Source organism: Pelodiscus sinensis, chromosome 2, assembly GCF_049634645.1.
Source record: "Pelodiscus sinensis isolate JC-2024 chromosome 2, ASM4963464v1, whole genome shotgun sequence".
Classification (NCBI taxonomy): Eukaryota; Metazoa; Chordata; order Testudines; family Trionychidae; genus Pelodiscus; species Pelodiscus sinensis.
The window spans coordinates 144,826,882-144,850,443 of NC_134712.1; the positions used below are offsets into that span (position 1 = coordinate 144,826,882).

Below are 23,562 nucleotides of genomic sequence, written 5' to 3' on the forward strand. Positions count from 1 at the left end.
TAGCCGAGGGCTGTACTTAAAGGGACCTGACTCCCACCCCGGACAGACAGTTCTCAGGGGTTCCCCGCTTGCAAAGCAGTCCTGGCTTGGATTGCCCTGAGTGCCCACACTTGACACATCACAGCACTCGGCCATCAGCCCGGCTGCACTTGCCGCAGGCTGCCATCCGAAGGGGGGGGTCAATCAAGGGGCTTCAGGAGAGCTTCCACCCCGAGAAGCCCACAGAGCCACCCCAGTCCTCCCCATCGGGGGCTCGTACCCCATTCCTCCCTCACCTCCTTCCACTGACCCCTCCCTAGCCCCCCTTCCTGATGTACAAAATAAAGGACATGTGTGTTCAAAAATAGAAACTCTCTTTATTGAACAAAACTGGGAAAAGGAGCTGGGAGAGGGGAAGAGAGAGGGTGGGAGGGGGAGGGCAACTAAAATGATCAGGGGTTTGGAACGGGTCCCATATGAAGAGAAGCTAAAGAGACTGGGACTTCTCAGCTTAGAAAAGAGGAGACTGAGGGGGGATATGACAGAAGTCTATAAAATCATGAGTGGTGTGGAGAGGGTGAATAAGGAAAAGTTCTTCATTAGTTCCCATGATAGCAGGACTAGAGGACACCAAATGAAATGAATGGGTAGCAGGCTTCAAACTAATAAGAGAAAGTTGTTCTTCACAAAGCAAAGAGTCAACCTGTGGAACTCCTTGCTGCAGGAGGCTGTGAAGGCTACAACTAGAACAGAGTTTAAAGAGAAGTTAGATAAAGTCATGGAGGTTGGGTCCATGGAGTGCTATTAGCCAGGGAGTAGAAATGGTGTCCCTGGCCTCTGTTTGTGGAAGGCTGGAGATGGATGGCACGAGACAAATGGCTTGGTCATTGTTTCGGTCCATCCCCTCCAGGGTACCTGGTGTTGGCCACTGTCAGCAGACAGGCTACTGGGCTAGATGGACCTTTGGTCTGACCCAGTACAGACATTCTAAGCTCAGGGCTCAGGGTCGGGGGTCTCAGTGGACCACCTTGATTTTCATGCAAACATGCTCCCGGGTGTCCAGGCTGACAGCTATCCTGCCCTAGATGGCCACTTTCCTGTGCCTAGTGCGGAGGTCGTGGATGAGGTCAACGATCTCCGCACTAGCCCAGGCGGACGCCCGCCTCTTGCGGACCCGGGCAAGCTCCCGGGCAAGCTCCCGGGAGCCGCCAGCCTGGTCCCGGGAAGAGGCGGAGGGCTGGGTGGCATCGGGTGGGTGGCTCGATCCGTGCCAGGTGCAGGGTCTGCTGGCTGGGTGCTGGCAGGCTTGCACCTGGCCTGGGCACCGTAGCCAGCCCGTGCCCCTTTAAGGGCTCCGGGGCCGGGGGGGGGACAGAAGAGTTTCCCTGGTGGTGCCCAGAGTGGCCACCAGGGCTAGCCTCCCACTAGTTTGAATTAAGTGGCTACACAGCCTTTAATTCGAACTAGCTAATTCGAACTAGGCGTTAGTCCTCGTAAAATGAGGTTTACCTAGTTCGAATTAAGCGCTCCGCTAGTTCGAATTAAGTTCGAACTAGCAGAGCGCTAGTGTAGCGCCTATCAAAGTTAATTTGAACTAACGTGTGTTAGTTCGAATTAACTTTGTAGTGTAGACATACCCTCACTGATTTCATCAATTTGCCTGACCTCTGTGCCTCAGTCCTTCATCTGGAAAATGCAGAACTTAATGCTTCCCTACCTCACAGGAATATTAGGAGGATAAATTCATTCATGTTTGTATGTGCCCATACATATAGGCTACGTCTACATTGGCCCCTTTTCCGGAAGGGGCATGGTAATTTTTGAAATCGCAATAGGGAAATGCACGGGGGATTTAAATATCCCCCGCGGCATTTAAATAAAAATGTCCGCCGCTTTTTTCCGGCTTTTAGAAAAGCCGGAAAAGAGCGTCTACACTGGCCCCGATCCTCCGGAAAAAAAGCCCTTTTCTGTAGGATCTTATTCCTTTGAAGTAAGAATAAGATCCTCCGGAAAAGGGCTTTTTTCCGGAGGATCGGGGCCAGTGTAGACGCTCTTTTCCGGCTTTTCTAAAAGCCGGAAAAAAGCGGCGGACATTTTTATTTAAATGCCGCGGGGGATATTTAAATCCCCCGCGCATTTCCCTATTGCGATTTCAAAAATTACCATGCCCCTTCCGGAAAAGGGGCCAATGTAGATGAGCCCATATTGTAAGTACCTAGGTGCTGAGTGTAATTGAGTAGCCCCCTTACAGGAAGCAATGTCTTGGGGTCAGCTTACCCACCCCCATCACCTGGCATAGCCCTTTAAGATTTGGGGACATTTTCATGTATGCGAAGACCCAAGCCTGTCAATTGTGGGGGGGAGGGAGACAAAGGTGACAGATGCCCCAGGGGCTGGCTGGCAATTGAAGAGGACCTGGGGCTCCCAGCCACCAATACAGTGGCTACGGCAGCTCTGGGAAGTGCTGAAGGGCTAGCACTCCCACACACATCCCATCCCCTGGCCCAGGACCTGCAAAGTCTGTCAGCCACCCTGCAGAGACCTAGTAAACAATAAGTTTTGACAGAGGTAGAGAGGGCCCAGGAATGAGTAGGAGACAGTCAATGTTTCTTTAAGAATCTAGAATCGGGACCCTTACAGAGTGGGTGAAGCAAAGCTCCTCTTACACTCAACTACTTGGGATGAGCTGTAGGGAAGAGGACCAGCATATATGCCAAGGGAGGACTGATTGCTGAATCTTCTGAGTCTGAGGATAGAGCATGGATGCAGGAAACCTTTGTATAGTGGGGGTGTTGAACAATGCTCCCGCTAACTTTTTCCATCTGTGTGTGGAAAGAATGTGCATCAAGGCATGTGTAAATGTGCACCACCAGCAGAAACACAAACCTATCTGTGAGCGCTCTGCTAATCAGATGGCTGGCATATGACTCTCTCCTGAGTGCCTCACAAGCACACAACTTACAGGGAACACTGGTGCTAAGAGCCATTGAACCAAAGTGGAAGCCTTATATATGATGGAAACCACTTCAAGTCAGGAAGCCAAACAGCACTCATAATACTAATGCCTTTGGAAATAAGGCCTGGTCTACATTAGATCAGGCAGGTCAGTTTAGGGTAGGCAACTCCAGCTATGCAGAACACATAGCTAGATTCGACTTACCTTAAGCCAAGCTGCCACAGCATCTGTACTGCGGGAGGCTGATGGGGGCACATGTTCCTGTTAGCTTCCCTTGCTCCTCACAAAATGAGGAATACAGGACCCTGGCTGGGGCTGCCCTCAGTGCTCAATTTAGGGGGAGGGGTCTGCATTTGATCCGCTAAATCGAACTCTAAAAGATCAACCTCTAGAGGGTCAACTTCTCTGTAGTGTAGACAAGCCCTAAGTGCCATACACCTGCAGAGCAACAAAGCACAGAGCCTGAGCAATTCACAATTGCCACTCTGTAATGGTACAAAACCAGAAAGGTAAGGAGTACTTTTAACTCTAATTTAAATCAGCTGGAGTTGCCTGCACTTAGCTCTTCACAAATGAAAATCAGGACAAGGCCTTTCATCAGCTAGCAGGGGGCACTATTAAAGTGGCAAATCCTGCTTGCTGATTTGAGGTCCAAAATTATCCTAACACTAGTTCAAGATGGCAGAGTTTTAGTAAAGAGATTCTGCACTGAGAGAGAAGGGAAAGAAAAAACTTAAAATGATCAAATTGGTATTGAAACAAAAGATGCACTTTATAAAGAACCAGTTACAAAATATACTGTATAATTAAGACTTTGAAAACCCCCATTTAACTTCTACCAAGCTAGACACAAACAGAAAGTATTTTATCCTTACTTAGGAAAAACCTGCACTTCCAGGAAATATTCTAATCCCTGTTTCCAGTTCTTTCTAGCCACAGCAAGGCCACCAACAACCACCCGCATAGCCCTTCTATAACTATTAGCTCAACAGACACATAAATAAGCTGCCTAGAAGAAAGCTGACTCAAAGACCAAACAGAGCACTTCATATGAATGCATCAGTAAAAAATTACGTTCCAAATATTCAAACTGCAGGGTATCAAGAGGGCAGTTATTAGATTAACATTCTTTGGATTGGGAGGTGGGAGTTAGTAACAAATGTTTAATTATTAATTTAAATAATATTTGCAACATCTTTCTTAATAAGTGATAATGTGTTACTGTACTAATTAAACCAGCAGCAAAAAATCCTTTGAGCTGAAAGTGCAAAACGAAGTTCGCTGTTTAGAGTTTTTTTGTTATTTCTGCTTAATAAAAAACAGAGTAAAACCATATATCAATCTGTTTCAACTGAAAAATGATCCACAAGCATAGCCTGTTGGCTTGTTGTAGAACTGCAATATACTAATTCCACCTAATGCCTTTACATTTATACATTTGGAACACTCATTATTGTATTGTTAACCAGTTTCATGCTTTTGAGGCAGGGGTTGTGCATCCCTCTAGGTTAGTGCAGTGCACAGTATGTTTAGAGCATGTACATTTCATTATTTTAAACGATTATTTGGATAGAAACCTCCATATCATGTGTAGCTACCTCAATGGCTTGAAACTAGATGTGGACAGTGATCTTTAAAGATACATAGCCTATGTTAAAAAACATTTTTTATCAAAAAATCAGACTGTCTTTTCTGATAGTTCCCTACCACCCCTATCTCAAAATTATGCCCTCCCATGTTGAAATCATCTCCTTCAACTTAACAGGTCAGCCAGTCAATTAGCATACTATTCACAGAGAAATAATATCATAAAGGCAGTTCTTAAAACTATTAATACTTTCCTTGTGGTAAGTTAGTTAAGAGAAAGATCAAAATAATACTAATGGAGTGAATGAAGCAAACTTATAAAAACGCACAAATTGTTACTCCAATTTTAAAAAGCGAATGTGAACAACTATGCTTTGTTCATGAAGATACATACCATTAAAATGGGATTAGACTATATAAGTATCTTCCTAAATATACATGAATTGCTAGCACTCACTATAAACTTTTGAGAAAACAAGAAATTTGAGGCCTTAGAGAATCTCTATCATCAATAAAGAATTATGTATGCTAGCTAGACAGTGTCAGACTGGCAAGCCAAATTCTTCTCTGAGTTACATTGGTATAAATTTCAAGTAATTCCATTGACTGCATTGCAACTTCAGTAGAATTACTCTGGATTAACAGCAGAATTTGATCTATATATTTTAACTGTTTACTTCACTTTCTAATTATTTTCCAAAAGCCATAGAAACCTTGATTAAAAAGACTTGTTCTAATCTGTGTGATACTTTGGTACACATATTATTTCATAATAGTAAACAACATATTTAAGAAGAAAAAGGGTGAGGAGTCCTTTTTATGGTGGGAACTATTTTTATTTACAGTTTTTTCAGGCTCATCAGCAAATAACATCACCTCTGTACTTTGAGTGAACAGGTGTTTAGTAGATTAAAAAGAGTCAATGTAAGTAAAGACAGTGGATGAGGTCATATCTTTCATTGGATCAAGTTCTGTTGATAAAAAGACAAGCTCTTGATCTTACACAGATCTTTTCTTCAGATCAGTGTAAGACAGTCTAAATTATCACAGGGGCATGTAAGTTAGGGTATGTCTACACTACAGCGCTAATTCAAACTAAGCTAATTCGAACTACCGGATCCAGACTAAAAAACTAGTTCGAATTAGCATTTTGCTAATTCGAACTAGCATGTCCACATTAAGTGGACCCTGAACCGGGGTTAAGGATGGCCGGAAGCAGTGCCGGCAGGGCATCAGATGAGGACTTAGAGCGTGGAGCTGCTGCCTCAGGCTAGCCGAGGGCTGTGCTTAAAGGGACTCGACCCCCACCCCGGACAGACAGTTCTCAGGGGTGCCCCGCTTGCAAAGCAGTCCTGGCTTGGATTGCCCGGAGTACCCACACTGGGCACATCACAGCACTCGGCCATCAGACTGGCTGCACTTGCTGCAGGCTGCCATCTGGGGAGAGGGGGCAATTAGGGGGCTGCAGGAGAGCTTCCACCCCCAGAAGCGCACAGAGCCAGCCCAGTCCTCCCCATCGGGGGCTCGTACCCCATTCCTCCCTCACCTCCTTCCACTTACCCTTCCCTAGCCCCCCTTCCCGATGTACAAAATAAAGAAAACGTGTGGTCAAAAATAGAATCTCTCTTTATTGAACAAAACTCGGGGAGACTGGGAAAAGGAGGTGGGAGAGGGGAAGAGAGAGGGTGGGAGAGGGGAGGGCAACTACAATGACCAGAGGTTTGGAACAGGTCCCATATGAAGAGAGGCTAAAGAGACCAGGACTTTTCAGTTTAGAAAAGAGGAGACTGAGAGGGGATAAGATAGAGGTCTATAAAAGCATGAGTGGGGTGGAGAGGGTGAATAAAGAAAAGTTCTTCATTAGTTCCCATAATAGAAGGACTAGAGGACACCAAAGGAAAGAAATGGGTAGCAGGCTTCAAACTAGTAACAGAAAGTTGTTCTTCACAAAGCAAAGAGTTAACCTGTGGAACTCCTTGCTGCAGGAGGCTGTGAAGGCTACAACTAGAACAGAGTTTAAAGAGAAGTGAGATAAAGTCATGGAGGTTGGGTCCATGGAGTGGTATTAGCCAGGGGGTAGGAGTGGTGTCTCTGCCCAAGGTTTGTGGAAGGCTGGAGAGGGATGGCACGAAACAAATGGCTTGGTCACTGTCTTCGGTCCATCCCCTCCAAGGTCCCTAGGGTTGGCCGCTGTCGGCAGACAGGCTACTGGGCTAGATGGACCTTTGGTCTGACCCAGTAGGCCACTGTAAGCTCAGGGCTCAGGCTCGGGATTCTCAGTGGACCACCTTGATTTTCATGCACACCTGTTCCTGGGTTGCCAGGCTGGCAGCTATCCTGCCCTAGACAGCCACTTTCCTGTGCCTTGTGCGGAGGTCATGGACGAGGTCTACGATGTCCGCACTAGAAGAGGCGGGCGCCCGCTTCTTGCGGTCCCGGGCAAGCTCCCGGGAGCCACCAGCCTGGTCCCGGGAAGAGGGGGAGGGCTGGGGGGCATCAGGTGGCTGGCTCGAGCCGTGCCAGGTGCAGGGTCTGCTGGGTGCTGGCAGGCTTGCACCTGGCACAGGCACCGTAGCCAGCCCGTGCTCCTTTAAGGGGTCCGGGGCCGGGAGGGGGGCAATAGAGTTTCCCTGGTGTTGGCCAGAGTGGCCACCAGGGAAAGCTAGGGAGGGCTATCCTCCCACTAGTTTGAATTAAGGGGCTATACACCCCTTAATTCGAACTAGTAAGTTCGAACTAGGCTTCGTCCTCATACAATGAGGTTTACCTAGTTCGAACTAAGCGCTCCGCTAGTTCGAATTAAGTTCAAACTAGCGGATCGCTAGTGTAGCGCCTATCAAAGTTAATTCGAACTAACGTCTGTTAGTTCGAATTAACTTTGTAGTGTAGACATACCCTTACACAACCTGAGACATCCTATCTAACGGAGTCCTTCAAAAGGGTCCTAAATCTCTTTTGAAAATGGGAATTAGGCTACTAAGTCACAGGCAGACATGTGGATCCTGCATCAATGTGGTGAAGCTTGTTGGAATCTGGGTAATTTTTAGTTTTCATTTACCCAGGAATGCTATGGCATGGTCGGTGATCACATGGGTGCCAAAGGCTTCAGTGGTGCAATAAGATATGCCAGAGATGGACTTACACAGAACTTCCAACTAGATCGGAGCTTGGCAAGAGCCTATCAATGGGCTGGCCAAAGGTCCATCGAGCCCAGTATCCTGTCTTCCAACAGTGGCCAATGCCAGATGCCCCTGAGGGAGTGAACAGAACAGGGAATCTTCAAGTAATCCCTCTCCGGTCACCCATTCCCAGCCTCTGACAAACAGGCTAGGGACACCATTCCTACCCATCCTGGCAAATAGCCATTAATGGACCTAACCTCCATGAATTTATCTAGTTCTTTCTTGAACCCTATTAAAGTCCTGGCCTTTACAACATCCTCTAGCAAGCAGTTCCACAGGCTGACCATGCACTGCGTGAAGAAAAGCTTCTTTTTGTTTGTTTTAAACCTGCTGCCTGTTAATTTCATTTGATGACCCCTAGGTCTTATGTTATGGGAACAAGTAAATAACTTTTCCTTATTCACTTTTTCTACACCAGTCATCATTTTATAGATCTCTATCATATTCCCCCCTTAGTCTCCTCTTTTCTAAGATGAAAAGTCCCAGTCTCTTTAATCTCTCTTCATATGGGACCCATTCCAAACCCCTAATTATTTTCTTCTGAAAAGCAAGGCTCATATGGTACAAGCAATACATTTATTCTACAAGCTTGTCTCCCTGGTAGTTTTATTTTGAACAATATTCCATCTTTCTATTAAAGGAAATACTATGGGGAAGATTGTGACTTACCTTTGCACATATGCATGGCTGTGTTTGAGCAAGTTTTTCTTCCTCCTTTCTTAGCCCTGTGAGGGTACGTCTACACAGCAGCGTTATTTTGGAATAACTGATGTTATTATAAAATAACAAAATGCATGTTTACACAGCAAGCCATTATTTCAAAAGAAATAATGTTCTTCCGTCGACTTCCTGCTTTGTAGGCAGCGCCAAAAGCCGAATTAATCTATTTTGACTTCAGCTATGTAATTGACATAGCTGAAGTTGCGTATCTTAATTTGATTTTCCCCTGCAGTGTAGACATGCCCTAAAAAGTGGCAGTGGCAGCTAGGCTGTGTCTACACTGGCCCCTTCTTCGGAAGGGGCATGCTAATTTTGAACTTGGGAATAGGGAAATCCGCGGGATTTAAATATCCCCCGCGGGATTTAAATAAACATGGCCGCCGCTCTTTTTCCGGCTTGGGGAAAAGCCGGAAAAAAGCGTCTAGACTGGCGCGATCCTCCGGAATAAAGCCCTTTTCCGGAGGATCCCGCGGATTTCCCTATTCCCAAGTTCAAAATTAGCATGCCCCTTCCGAAGAAGGGGCCAGTGTAGACGTAGCCAACATGTAAATGTGTACTGGAAAAAACTTCAGTGTGCACTGCAGAGAACCATGGCTTCTGACAACAGGATGGATCAGAAGACCCAATAGGTGTTTCCATTATTACTATATGATTCACATAAGAAATAACAAAGGTCCATACATTTGTCAATGCTTGACGAAGTCCAGGATAAATGCGTCAGGCCTGGAGTAAGGGTTTCTTCAATTTGTTCCATAAATGGCTTCATCAGTGGCTCCAGAATGGTAGGAATTCCATTTACAAACTTTTTGTAATCAATCAAAAGATCCTGAAGTCTGCAAGATACCATCATGTTTTTTCAATGCTGGCAGTCATTTATGTATTTCTTTCAACTTATTTAATAAAATACACATAGATCTGTGCACATATGCAATATTAATTAATAAAAAATCCATATGGACCAACATCCAAAACTAGAAACTCTCCCTGACTTGCTGAAACTAAGGGTATGTCTAGGCTGCACTCTAAAATTGCATATCTTATTTAGATTTTATTTCAAAATAGGTTATTTCAATATTTGGCGCATCTATAAAGCGCCAAATTTCAAAATAAAGCACTATTTCGAGACACCCCTTATTCCTCATGAAATGGAGTTTACAGGGATGCCAAAATAGCGTGTCCGTTATTTCAAAAATTATTTCGAAATAGCAAACATGTTCCTTGGACATAGGGTAGCTATTTCGGATCTCTGATACCCCAAAATAGCCTTGCTTACCCTAAGACTCTCAATAATAGCAACAAAACAAAAATCCTTTCCGACACTTTACACATCATTAAGGAGAAGGAAATGACACACATCTTTTAAAAAAAAATCTGTGTAATTGACCTTTATTACCAGTGAAACAGATTGAGTGGGCGAGCAGTATGTTTGAGTCAAATTGTGAACTTCACCTTGTTTGTGAATGCCATTTTGATTATAACTTTCATTTTGGGATGTGGCTTTCATAGGCACTAATTTTGAGGGTGCTGCAGAAAAAAATTCGTGGGTGCTTAACACCCTTTGGCAGCAATCTTTTCCCTTCTCCCTCAAATGCTTTCTGCCCACCAGTGGCCCCATTGATCAACTTCTGCTCCCACCCAGCACTTGCCTCAATCAGCTATTCCATGGCATGCAGGAGATGCTGGGGGAGGAGAGCAAGGAGCAGGGATGAGGGCACATTTAGGAGAGGGGGCAGACCTGGGTAGGAAAAGACAGGTCAGGGTGAAGTGGGGGTGAAAAGGGGCAGGGTAGGAGCTTGGAAGAAGGGATGGGGTGGGGAGAGTGCCATGCTTGGAGCAGAGCAGGAGTCTGAGCACCATTGGGGATTACTCAAGGAGCTGATAGAGGAGGTATCTGAGCCTTTAGCTATGATCTTTGAAAAATCATGGCAGACAGGGGAGATTCCAGAAGACTGGAAAAGGGCAAATATTGTGCCCATCTATAAAAAGGGGAATAAGAACAACCCAGGAAATTATAGACCGGTCAGTTTAACGTCTGTCCCAGGGAAGATAATGGAGCAGGTAATTAAGGAAATCGTATGCAAACACTTGGAAGGTAATAAAGTGATAGGGAATAGCCAGCATGGGTTTGTGAAGAACAAGTCATGCCAAACTAATCTGATAGCTTTCTTTGAAAAGATAACGAGCCTTGTGGATAAGGGAGAAGCGGTGGATGTCATATACCTAGACTTTAGTAAGGCATTTGATACGGTCTCGCATGATATTCTTATTGATAAACTAGGCAAATATAACTTAGATAGGGCCACGATAAGGTGGGTGCATAATTGGCTGGATAACCGTAGTCAGAGAGTTGTTGTTAACGGTTCTAAATCCTGCTGGAAAGGGATAACAAGTGGAGTTCCTCAAGGGTCTGTTTTGGGACCCGTACTATTCAATATCTTCATCAATGATGTAGATATTGGGATAGAGAGTACTCTTATTAAGTTTGCAGATGATACCAAACTGGGTGGGGTTGCGACTTCTTTGGAGGATAGGGACATAATTCAAAATGACCTTAGCAAGTTAGAGAAATGGTCAGAGGTAAACAGGATGAGGTTTAATAAAGAGAAATGCAAAGTGCTCCACTTAGGAAGGAACAATCAGTTCCATACATACAAGATGGGAAGCGACTGTCTAGGAAGGAGCATGGCGGAAAGGGATCTAGGGGTCATAGTGGACCACAAGTTGAATATGAGTCAACAGTGTGATGCTGTTGCAAAAAAAGCAAATATGATTCTAGGTTGTATCAACAGGTGTGTTGTAAGCAAAACTCGTGAAGTCATTCTGCCGCTCTATTCTGCACTAGTTAGGCCTCAGCTGGAGTACTGTGTCCAGTTCTGGGCGCCACATTTCAAGAAAGATGTGGAGAAATTGGAAAGGGTACAGAGAAGAGCGACAAGAATGATTAAAGGTTTAGAGAACATGACCTATGAAGCCAGGCTTCATGAACTGGGCTTGTTTAGTTTGGAAAAAAGAAGATTAAGGGGGGACATGATAGCGGTTTTCAAATATCTAAAAGGGTTTCACAAGGAGGAAGGCGAAAATTTGTTCCTCTTGGTTTCTGAGGACAGGACAAGGAGTAATGGGCTTAAAGTGCAGCAGGGGAGGTTTAGATTGGACATTAGGAAAAAATTCCTAACTGTCAGGGTGGTCAAATATTGGAATAAATTGCCAAGGGAGGTGGTGGAATCTCCCTCTCTGGAGATATTTAAGAACAGGTTAGATAGACATCTGTCAGGGATGGTGTAGACGGAGCTTGATCCTGCCTTGAGGGCGGGGGGCTGGACTCGATGACCTCTCGAGGTCCCTTCCAGTCCTATTATTCTATGATTCTATGACTGCAGGAAGCCAGTGCCTATGGTGATCCTCATGTGGTATTGCAACTTCCTTGTGAATAAAGCATCCATTTTGGAGTGAAGGCTTGACAACTACTTGCATGTATAACTAATCTGAGGAACCAGCACAAAGCAATCTATGGCCATAGATATGGAATTAGTCATCCCTAGTAGAACCAGGCAGTTCTAGCCACAGGGCCTTTCACTCTCTACACAGAATTCAATGGAAGTGGGGCTGGAGCCAGACAGTGGCAGCCCGTCAATACAGGCAACCTAGGCGGTCACCTAGGGCACCAAGATAAACGGCTGTTGAGGGCTTCGGAGGCGGGGGCACTGATCACGCGTTTTGCCTACGGTGCCAGTTGCCAGCAGCTCCTCTAGGGCTGCTCCTGGAGCCAGGAATTTCTCCAGTGAAAGCAAAAGGGTAACCAAGAGAGACAAGAGTTTTACAAGGTGGCTGCTTCTCAGAGCAAGAGGCTAGAATTCCACTTCATTCCAAAAAACAAACAAACAAACAAACAAACAAACAAACAAAAACAGGCTAAGAGGGGCAACTGAAGGATGCTGAGGACTCCCAGGAGGGGTAAGAACAAACTTGGGGAGTGGCATTCAGGATTTTGTTGTTTTTCAAAGATCTGTAACTAGAAAATGTGACTAGTCACTGAGCAAATGCAGGGTGCTTAGGAGCACATGAGATCTAGCAGTTGGATCCACTCATAACAGACAGCATCGGTCCTCAGAGGGAAATTGGGCCTGACTGTGACAACAAGCAACTGATATAGCATGACCTATGGGCAGAACAATGAATAATATGCATAGGTGGCCATTCAAATGGCTACAGAATAACCCTATTTCTTTCCATCGTTGATGTACCGATGCTGGGGCAAGATAACTAGCTGCTGTCAACGAATGGGGCGCTAAGGTAAAGGTGCATCTGCTCCAGCCCAAAAGAGGAAGGTGTAAGAATAGATGCATCCCCTCCCCTATGAAAAGAGTTCCAACAGCCTCTTGAGTGTGGAACACAAAAAGTGTCTGCTATACCCTGTTGGATGGCAAAAGGGCAGGTTACTGATCTGTAAGTGCAGGTTCTTTGAGCTGTACAGTCCCTATCTGTATTCTACAGTGAGTTACTACACATGCACACCAGGCACCCAGCGCTGGGAATTTGGAAGCAGTGTCTGTTGGTCCAGCCATGTGCCCTGCTTCACCTTGCGCTGCCATCCGAGAGAATAAAAGATGGGGCAGATTGACTGCCTCTGCAGTTTCTTCTCTACCATGAGTCAGATAAGATCTGAAGCAGAGGGGAAGGAAAGTAAATAGTGGATTAGAGATAGGAATCACACATGTCAAAGAACTTCATCTTCTTTGAGTGGTGAGTCAACTTTATGAGTGAATTTGAGGCATAGATGCACAGAAACCTTATCCTGGTGCAATATTGAATAAGAAGGATCTGTCGTCAGCCATCATGAAACTGTAAAAACTTATTCAAATTATTTATAAAACTACATATAATTCTTATTTTGCAGAACTAAGCCAAAACTAGAAACACAAAATGTTACAACCCTGACCAGGCAGCAGTAAAGAAGAAGTGGAGGGGAAGTCAGTCTGCTCCACCTTTTATCTCCTTGAATGGAGGCATGAAGTGAACCAGAGTGTATAATGCAGAGCACTGGATACCACTTTCAGATTCTCCAATTCTGATTGCATGGCAGAATACAATCCATAGCAGAATACAACACAGACCATCATGCGAAGAAAAATCCCAATTTCCCTTTCCCAGCTGCCAAAATACCCAGCTTTCCCCCAAACAACTTCTATAGGTAGTTATCCATTGTCAACAGAAAACGCTATATGCTAAAAGATGACAAACTGGGGGCAACATAAAAAAACCTGATTTTTCACCAAAATAAAGAAATAAGCAATTCAAGGAATAGTATATTGACAATACGATACTGCACCTGGATTATAACAAGGACAATTAGTAGGGAGAGAAAGAGGAGAGTAGTGTTATATAATTCCAGCATCAATGCAGCATAATTTTGGCCTAATGTGCTACAAAAATTATGGAGATTTGCATATGTATGAATGCCCTTCCCTTTGGAATGGTTGCAAGGATTCAAAGGGACTTTAAGGAAAAGGAATAAGAAAAGAGTATTCATGTTTTCTAATGAACAGTTATTTATGAGATGAAAACTATAGACCACTAAATTGTGGAAAATACTATTAAGGAAGAGGGAGGCAATGTACTTAAACTCCATTGGACTCAAAAGTTTTTAAAATGACCAAAACAGCAGGGAGAAATGAGACCCAAAAGAAAATTTACAGATAAAGATCAAATTAAGTGTTCACTAACTTCATTTGCTGGTTTTTAATCTGTTCTTCTTCTGCCCACATGCCAAGAGCAACGTCTGGAACTTCAAAATCCATTTTTTTCAGGTATTTTGTTTCACATAGTACTTCAAGAACCATAGGATCCAAATTCACAAATAATTCCTTCGCACATCAGAACAGGAGGTGAGGGGGGAAAAACAGTGAACACCAGGTGACCATTTGGTGGTGACATAGGCAGTGTGATTTTTCTGAAAAAATTTAAAAAGCGTAGTACAGAAGACTGACCAATATTTTGAAAATGGGTGACTACATTTAGATACCTGAACCCATGCTCAGGTAGCTGTAAAGTAACTGGATTTTCCCAGTGCTGAGCAACCAGCAGCTCCCACTGACTTCATTATGCTGTGACTCTTCCACTGTATTCTCATCATTTGAATAAAAATATTGGTTAGAACAGTCTTCTTTTTCCATACACTGTAGTTAAAAAACCCCAAACATATTAAGCTAGAAAATATACATAGTCAGTAGTTTTCTAATTACACAAGAGCCATTGCTTATCATCAGCAACTAACATAAGAAGTTATATTTTAGCAATATGCAGCCTTTGAGCTATCTGAGCAAAAACAGAATAAAATGCAAAATAATTAATTTTATGTCAAAAACTCAAGAATAACCACAATGAAGGCCTTATCTTGCAAGTGGAGGGCAGGAGGGTGTTATTACATTTGGGCATAATAAAGTTTGGATGTGGTTTTGCTTTTTTTCTTTTCTTAAAGGTAGGGTTGGAAAATCAGGTACTCAATGGCTACGTCTACACTGGCATGATTTTCCGAAAATGCTTTTAACGGAAAAGTTTTCCGTTAAAAGCATTTTCGGAAAAGCACGTCTAGATTGGCAGGATGCTTTTCCACAAAAGCACTTTTTTGCGGAAAACACTACTGTGTTTGCGGAAGCTTTTTTGCGGAAAACACTACTGTGCTGTCTACACTGGCCCTTTTGTGCAAAAGTCTTTCAGAAAAAGACTTTTGCCCGAACGGGAGCAGCATAGTATTTCCGCAAGAACACTGATGATATTACATGAGATCGTCAGTGTTCTTACGGAAATTCAAGAGGCCAGTGTAGACAACTGGCAAGTTTTTCCGCAAAATCATTTGATTTTGCGGAAAAACTTGCCAGTCTAGACACAGCCAATAGTTACAATTTATGTTATCCATCATATCTCTTCCTCTGCCACAGAATTCATAAATGATGTGGGCAAGTCCCTTACATTTTGACCAGTGTCCATTAATTGTGTGTTCATCTCTAGATACCTGTAGTGAGGAGGAGTGGCCTCCCTCCAGACTTAAGAGCGAAGGACCATTACACCCGCCCTGGAGCCAGAACCAAACCCACCCCATCTATCTTTCCAGAAATACCAGGAGGAGCAGGAAGTATATAGAGAGGGCCTGGCAGTTCAGGTGCAGCTGCATTAAGGAAGGCAGTGGACGTCTCTTCTAAGGAGCCAAGCCTTCTTTAAGACCCTGGACTAGCAGCTGAGCAGACCAGTGCACTACAGACTGAAGAGAATGAGGAGCGGAGCCTGAAGCGTGGCTGAAGTGGCCACTACCCAATTGTGAGGTAACCAGACAGAGCCCCAGTTTAACAGAGTAATGCTACTAAGTGCGGTAGGAAGCAAGGCAGGGGAACCAGACTTTGGTCCAGTTGTTCTGCCAGGAAGTAAGGCACCATATTTAATTTTCCCCAACAACCCAGTAGAAGAACCACCTGCCACTAATAGAGTCCTGGGCTACCCCTTTGCCACTACCCCACCTCTGGGGATTGGCAGCACAGTCACACTAGGCCGGAAGGCCTGTGCATTGGTTGTTGGTTGCCCCAGCCAGGAGGCTGTGGGCTCTACACTGTTGATTGCTGTCTGACTTAGCTAGGTTTTCTGGGCTAAAGACTGCTTATTGCTCTGCCTCACTCCAGGGACCAGCACTCCAGACTGTTAACTGTTGTTCACCCCAGCCAGGAGTCTGCATTGCCTGTTGCTCAACCTCAGCCACTGGGGCCCGAGCCCAACTACTGTTGCCTGTCCTGGTGAGGGGAAGTGACCTCCTTTCCCACTGAGAGTGAGGGACCACTGCATTGCCCAACCTGGGTCAAAGAAGGTCTAATAGGCGAAAGAGCTAAGGACTCACAAATGCAAATGAAATCAGTAAGAGCTGCTTGGCAGGTGCAGATGAGGCAGTGTGGTCCAGAGAAATGTGCATAGGGGTGGGAATAAGGAGAACTTAAATTCTAATTCTGAGTCTGTCATTAAATCTCTCTGTGGCTCTAAGTAAATCACTCTAACATCACATCTCAGTTTCTCCATCTGGGGATAATAGCTACTGCAGAGGAATGATGTTGCAAGGATTAATGTTGGTACAGTGCATTAAACATGTAAAGTGCTATAAAATGCTCTAAAAAGTCAGGTTCTAGGTATCTTAATTGGGGGATTTCCAACCACTGAAGCATTCAAAATTATATATTTTGGACTTGATCTCTCTGGCTATGTTTAGACTGCAGGCTTCTTTCGAAAGAGGCTCTTTCGAAAGCATCTTTCGAAAGAGCCTCTTTCGAAATATCGCGTCTAGACTGCAGGCGGATCTTTCGAAAGAGCAATCCGCTTTTTTGAAAGAGAGCACCCAGCGAGTCTGGATGCTCTCTTTCGAAGACTCCCTATTTACATTGAAGAACGCCTTCTTTCGAAAGAGGAACTTTCGAAAGAAGGCATTCTTCCTCGTAAATTGAGGTTTACCGCCATCGAAAGAAAAGCCGCGTTCTTTCGAATTAATTTCGAAAGAACGCGGCTTGAGTCTGGACGCAGGGGAAGTTTTTTTGGGAAAAGGCTACTTTTCCCGAAAAAAACCCTGAGTCTGGACACAGCCTCTGTGCTGTAATCCCTATTTATAAAGTAAGGATACTACTTTCATATCTCACGGAGTAGTTCTGACCTCAAATTCACTGAAGTTTTTGAGGTATAGTGCTAATGAACATAGGAAAGATCATGAGACAGTTAATAATTACATATTTGAGGCAGGTTTTTGACAATGTATAATACATAAAGCATGGGGTCTACATATGGAAACATTAGGACAAAAAATCAGCTAGTTATAACATTCTCTGAGTATCGTTCCTTGTGTGCACTAACATAAGAACGGCCTTACTGAGTCAGACCAATGGTCCATCTAGTCCGCTATCCTGTTTTTGGACAGTGGCCAGTGCCAGGTGCTTCAGAGAAAATTAACAGAACGGGTAATCATCATGCCATCACCCTCCCATCCATTCCCAGCTTCTAGCAAACAGACTAGGGACACTCAGAGCATGGTCTTGTATTCCAGGCTAATAGCCACTGATGGACCTATCCACCACCAAATGTGACAGGTATCCTATGGGAAAAACTATTATGCAATCAAACAATTAAAATCTGTTTTGTAACATATATACCTAAAGGGGCAGAATTAGGGTGTCACACACAGAGTAATATTGGAGTGCTTTATTTTGCAATCTTAATTATAAGTAAATTTCATCCCTTACTGTTATTTTACTTTTATCTTTTTTACCTTAGTTTCTGGATGTCTGACAAGTAATGAAGCACGCAGCCCATTCTTAGCTTGCTCAGCAAACCTGCACCATGCTCTGTGATAAAGAAGTTCAAATTCTAAAAGAACAGCAGCCATTTTGTTATAGCTCCAAATAACCTTCTTCATTTCTGGAGTCTACAAACCACAAGAAATTTGATTTTATTATGTTGCACTCATAATAGATTAGATTGTGTCTACCAGGCCTTTCTTCAGGATGGTCAATGAAACCAAACAAGTGTGGAGTTTGTAGGCCAAACTATTTTGGAGATCAAATATGCCAAACAACTTAGAAAGATATTTTAAAATTCAATTAGGAAACTTTATAAAAACCTTCTGAAACTCCTTTTCTCATTTTTATCAACCTTACTTACAACAATGTGACACTGCAATGAGACTTGGCATGTGGAATTTCACAAAGGGTTGTTTCTTTTGGGGAAGTTAAAACAATGGTCTGCAGTGCAGGGCAATGTGGGGCAGGCCCAGGTGAAGACAAAAAGAGTCACCTACCAGGACCAAGTAGTAGAAGGTACCTGGGAAACAGGTGTGATGAGTCACACAGGGAACTGGCATTGCCACCAGAAGGCAGCAGCAAGAGTCACCAAGCATAGGAACTGCTACTAGAATCAAGGGCCATGCCTTTGAAAGTGCAGAGGAACAGATATAAGGGAGATAACAGTAAACTATGCTATCGGCATGTCTTTTTTTTTCTCAATTTAGCATTCCCCCCAATTAATTTCCAACCTTCCAAAGTGCAGTCTTCTTTTTGAAAAATTTCATTGGATAGTCTATTTTTCTGAACAACTGCCGGGCCCACATAATCTTTCCAGTTACCTGAAATGGAACAAAATTTAAGTTAATGTTTTCATTAACAGAAAAGGGTAAAGATCTTTTTTTGCTTGCCTTAGTTTCATCCTTACAGGTGGTACATTACGAGGGATAGGTGGATTTTCTTTTTGCTTCTGGTAGAGTTTTCGAACCATATCTAAATCTCGGTTGTATCGCTGAAGGACGATTATATATTTCTCAGTAAGATCAATATTGCCTTTTCCAGTGTGTTCAAACTTTATCAGAAGAGCCAACATCTGTTCTGTCTAAAAAGAGAGATTGAAGATTTGCAGCAAATGCCCCATCAAGATCAGAATAGCTTAATAAGTTGTCATTGTGTGTGCCCACTCCCCTGAGGAATGCGGCTAAGAGCCAGGCTTGAGAGAGCACAGCAGGCTGGGGCCAGGTCACTCCACTTCTTGACGCTATGGTGAGTGTGGCAAGACCAACCACACTCAAGCTAGGGGGCCGGCAGCCTTAGACCCCTTCGGGTAGGGGTCCACAGGCCTCTCAACCCCCAGTACTCGATTTCGTCTCTTCTCTTCATGATTGCCCAGCCAAAAAATTGCCCAGCTCCCAGGTCCTGCCCCCCAGCCAGGTGGCCATCTCCACCTCCCTTCCTTTGTCTCTCTCCCCTGGGAAGAGCCTCTGCTCAGGCTGGGACTAGGTGTCTGGCAGGGCCGGCCTTAGGCTGATTCGACCGATTCAGCCGAATCGGGCCCCATGCCTAAGGGGTCCCTGCGCCCCTGCACCAGGAAGTGCCGGCGAGTTACAGAGCCGGGGCCCTGCTCCACCACTATGCGGAGCTGGGTCTCTCCCCTGGCTCTGCCCGGAGCGGGCCCCAGCCTCTCCCTAGACCCCGAAATGTCCCTGCCGCGCGCGGCTCCTCCTCACCACCTGCTGCACTGCGCATGGGCGGGGAGGACGCCTGGGCTGTGACATGACGTGACATGACGTCATGGCCCAGGATTTTGAAACTTCTAGGAAGCACATTGTGGGGCCTCTCTGGCCCCGGGTTCGGTCTCTGGGACGTGAGCGCGGACTCCAGCCCTGGAAGGGGGAAGGCAGAAGGTAGGGAATGCTCATGCGGTGGCGGCAGCGGGGGGAGACAGAGGAGGCAGTGGCGGGGGAAGGGAAGGGGTTTGGGCGTAGAAGAGGAGGCAGAGGGAGAGGGGTGGAAGAAGAAGGGGCTTGGGTGGGGGGAGTGAAAGGCACCAAGAGACAGGGATGCAGGAGAGACAAATGCCAGGGGGCCAAGTGCAGACAATAAGGAAAAGGGCAGGAGGGGAGGTGTCAGTGGGAGGGGGGACAGCGTGATGCTGGGAGAGGGGAAGGGCATTGGGAGCTAGAGGGGGAGGTGCTGGGCAAAGGCTTGAAAAGAGGAGTGGGCATGAGAAAGGTGGGGATGGAGCAAGGTATGTGTGAAGGCACAGAGGGGCAGGAGGGGAATGGGGCAGAAAGTGGTGAGGGGGTTGGTGTCAGGGAAAAAGGGGGCAGGGGCAGTAAGGGAAGGGGGAGGCACCAGGAGGGTGCAGGGCTAAGGGAAGGTGCAGGTGCCAGGGGGTTCTGGGGTGAGGCAGAAGGGCAGACACCTGCAGGCGAGAGACCAGCACCAGAGGAGAGAGGCAGGGCAAGTGTGTAGAGAGAGGTGTTAGAAGAGGGGTAGCTCACATGATCAGAGTGGGTCTACTGGAGGAGTGGGCACAGGGGGGAGAGAAGGGCTGGTGGAGGGGGGCAGGTCACAGGAGGGCTGAGGGCAGTGAGAAGGGCAGGAATCAGGACAGCAAAGGAGGGTGAGGAGTTGGGGGCAGCAGGCACCAGGGGAGATGATGGCGCAAGGAGAGGAGACATGGCAGCAGAGAGAAAAGGTCAAGGTTTATAAAATATTTATTAATAACTTGGTATGCTGCCTACGGCCAGTTTGTTTGTGCCCCGCGGTGCAGTTTGGGTTTATATGGGGATCAACACGTGGCTGGCGAGTGGGAGCTGAAACAAAAAAGTAGTCAGTGTAATGATCTTCTGTTGATACGTGTTTCAGTAGTTAAATTCTTGGACTGTCATTGCTCATGAAAAGTGCTGTCACATGGGTAGAAATTGGGTAAGTATTGCATTTTATTAATATCAGCAGAACTGACTTAAATGGGGCCTGTGTGTTGTGTAGTCTTGCCTTAATCTTTGTATTCATGCCTGTCAGTGTGAGAGAAGCTCTTTGTATATATTTGTTTGCATATGCAACCACATTTAAGTTGAGGCCCTCAGCATGTTCTGTAAGTATCAGTGTGGCCCCTGGGGCTTCCAAAGTTGAGTTGCCCTAGCTCATCCCTGACAGGTGTCTGTCTAACTTGGTCTTAAATATCTCCAGTGATGGAGATTACGCAATCTCACTAGGCAATTTATTCCAGTGTTTAACCACCCTGACAGGCAGGGCGTTTTTCCTAATGTCCAACCTAACCTCCCTTGCTGCAATTTAAGCCCATTGCTTCTCATCCTAACCTCAGAGGTCAAGCAGAACAATTTTTCTTCCTCCTCCTTATGATACTCTTTTAGATACTTGAAAGCTGCTCTCATGTCCCTTTTCAGTCTTCTCTTTTCCAAGATAAACAAGGCCAATTTCTTCAGCCTTGCCTCATATCTCATGTTCTCTAGACCTTTCATCATTTGTGTTGAACTTCTCTGGACTTTCTCCAGTTTCTCCACGTTTCCTGAAATGTGGCACCCAGAACTGGACATGATACTCCAGCTGGGGCCTAATGTAGATGGCTCATTCCCTGCCTAGGGGACGTGAGACTGGGCAGGTTAATTTCCAATCCTCCTGTTTATTCTTTTCCTAAGCCAGGAGGGCACAGTAGTTCTGATGGGGGCTCTGCAGGAAGGCAGCCTGCACTGTCCCCTGCCTGAAACCTTGTGCAGGTGTTAAACAGCTGTCCAGCCCACCCTAGAGGTGACTGCATTTCAGCGTGCCTGAAGCAACACAGCAGCAGCAATGGACAGGAGAATGGCTCCCGGGCGTGGCTTGCTCATGACTGCTTTAGTCCCATTGATGGGCCTCAGCCTCTTTCCTTCCACTTCCCTGCTTTGCAATAGGGCTGTAGACTCTGAGGGGGAGAGGGGTGGAGGCAGGCAGAGGTATCTCCCTGCAGCAGATGTAGACACATCTCTGTATTAATCATTCTCTCATTGAAGTTTTTAGCTTTGTATTGAGTCCTTTTACATGGAAACTTTGTATTACGTCTTGGTAGAATAGTCCCTAGGACAAGTGAGGCAGAGACTATCTCTGTTGGGTGAATGAGGTGAGAATGGATGAGGTGGAAGGTGAGCACCTCTGGGCAGTTGCAAAGGTTGGAGAGGGGATGGAATCCAGATCCAAGATCAATGAGCCCTGGGTAGTGGGCCCATTGAAAGGCGACTGGACCTGTGGATGCCTTGGGGGTCTGCAGCAAGGGCCTGCTTTGGGAAGCCCCCTCTTTGGAGGTGAATGTGGCAGCATTGAGACACCACCCAGAAGCCGGCAGACACTAACTGCAGAGTCATGGGACAGCTCTCACAGATCTTGCAAATGCATAAGATGATAGATCTTCAGGAAGGTGGGGGGGGGTGGCGTAGTGAGGGGGCCGGAGGGTCAGTTGCCCCTGGGAGAAAAATAATATAAAATTTAGTTAAAAATAGATGTCACGCCTTTTTAAAAGGAATACCATATCTCCTGCCTTTTGTCTAATTTTGTCTCTTTAGGCCCCCAGTTAAAATTTTCAAAAGCACTTGAGTGACTAAAGTCACTTTTGAAAATTGGACTTGGAAATCTAAGCTCAGATTTTCAAAGGTAATTAAGCTCCTGAAGAGACAGTTGCCAACTCAGATCTTCAAAGATATCTCTCTGATCTTTACACACCTTTGAAAATCTGGTCATAAGTGTCCTAGTCAGTTCTGAATGTGAGATGTAGGAGCCCAGTCCTAATTCCTTCAGGCTTTTTTTTTTTTTTTTTTTTTTAATTTGAACATTTATCTACACTAATTCCCCTCCTTTCTCTTTCACTATCCAATAAATGCCTGGATCAAAATTATAGGTGTTTTGTGACTATGCTGACTTGAGAGTGGAAAGATTTCATATTGTCGTGTATGATTCCTGGTAACCCATCTCAAATATGAACTAGGTTGATACCTGGTCATATCAGGAGCTCATTTCCTCATTTGAATTCCGTTCCTCATTTGCAGTATCTCATTAGGATGTTTAGTGGAGAAGATTTTGTGTGTGTGTGTGTGTGTGTGTGTGTGTGTGTGTGTGTGTGTGTGTGTGTTGTTTTGTTTTGTTTTTTTATTTATACTGTGGGCAAAGCATGGGCTCACAAGAATTCCTCCATTGTTTTACCATGAGTCTCAAAACATTTGGTGTTTTTCTAAAGACCTGGAGTCAATTGATTATGTAGGAATCTCAGCTTCCATTTAAAAAAAGTTCTCTATACTTCTGGGCCTTACAGCTAAGGAAGAACGCTTTAAAACATGAACCCTAAATACTCAAACAAAAGGCCAATAAAAATTCAACATGTTTTATTTTTAAAAAAATCTTATGATTTGTAGACCAGTCTCATATCTTTGTGTAGGCGTTTCTTGTGATTTTTGGGTTGGCAATACTGCTCTTTGATTGGTGAATTTAGAGAGGTCTCTCCCTTCAGCTTCCCTTTCCACCCTCCTTTTTTGTCATAGGTCATCAGAGAATCATAGAGACAATGGAGAGTAGGGTGAGTCCATGACTCTGGTTAATGACCGGTCAGGGTGACTAACTATTATCAGCCAGTGGTCTGAATGAGCTATCTACTTCCATCTGTTAATCAACTGTCACATCTAACTGAAAGTCACAGAAGATGGAAACAGGTTTTATTTCTGGTGGTGTAAAGTCTATTTTGGAATCCTCAATTATATCTGACCCTTTACATCCGGGCTGTCTACACACTGGGCCACTTATTCCGGAAAATCAGCTGCTTTTCCGGAATAAGCTGCAAGCTGTCTAC

General features: G+C 45.0%; 1 protein-coding gene across 1 annotated transcript in view; it reads right to left on the bottom strand.

The window, feature by feature from the left end:
- LOC102447295 (dynein axonemal heavy chain 5-like) overlaps positions 1–23,562 on the bottom strand; it is a 296,662-nt gene that overhangs the window by 225,146 nt on the left and 47,954 nt on the right. The window contains exons 17-21 of the mRNA XM_014581788.3: positions 18,652–18,825; positions 18,476–18,565; positions 17,714–17,869; positions 14,149–14,288; positions 9,106–9,257 (exon numbers count right to left, since the gene is read on the bottom strand). Coding sequence (XP_014437274.2) covers positions 9,106–9,257; positions 14,149–14,288; positions 17,714–17,869; positions 18,476–18,565; positions 18,652–18,825 — 712 coding nt within the window. The remainder of the gene's footprint in view (positions 1–9,105; positions 9,258–14,148; positions 14,289–17,713; positions 17,870–18,475; positions 18,566–18,651; positions 18,826–23,562) is intronic.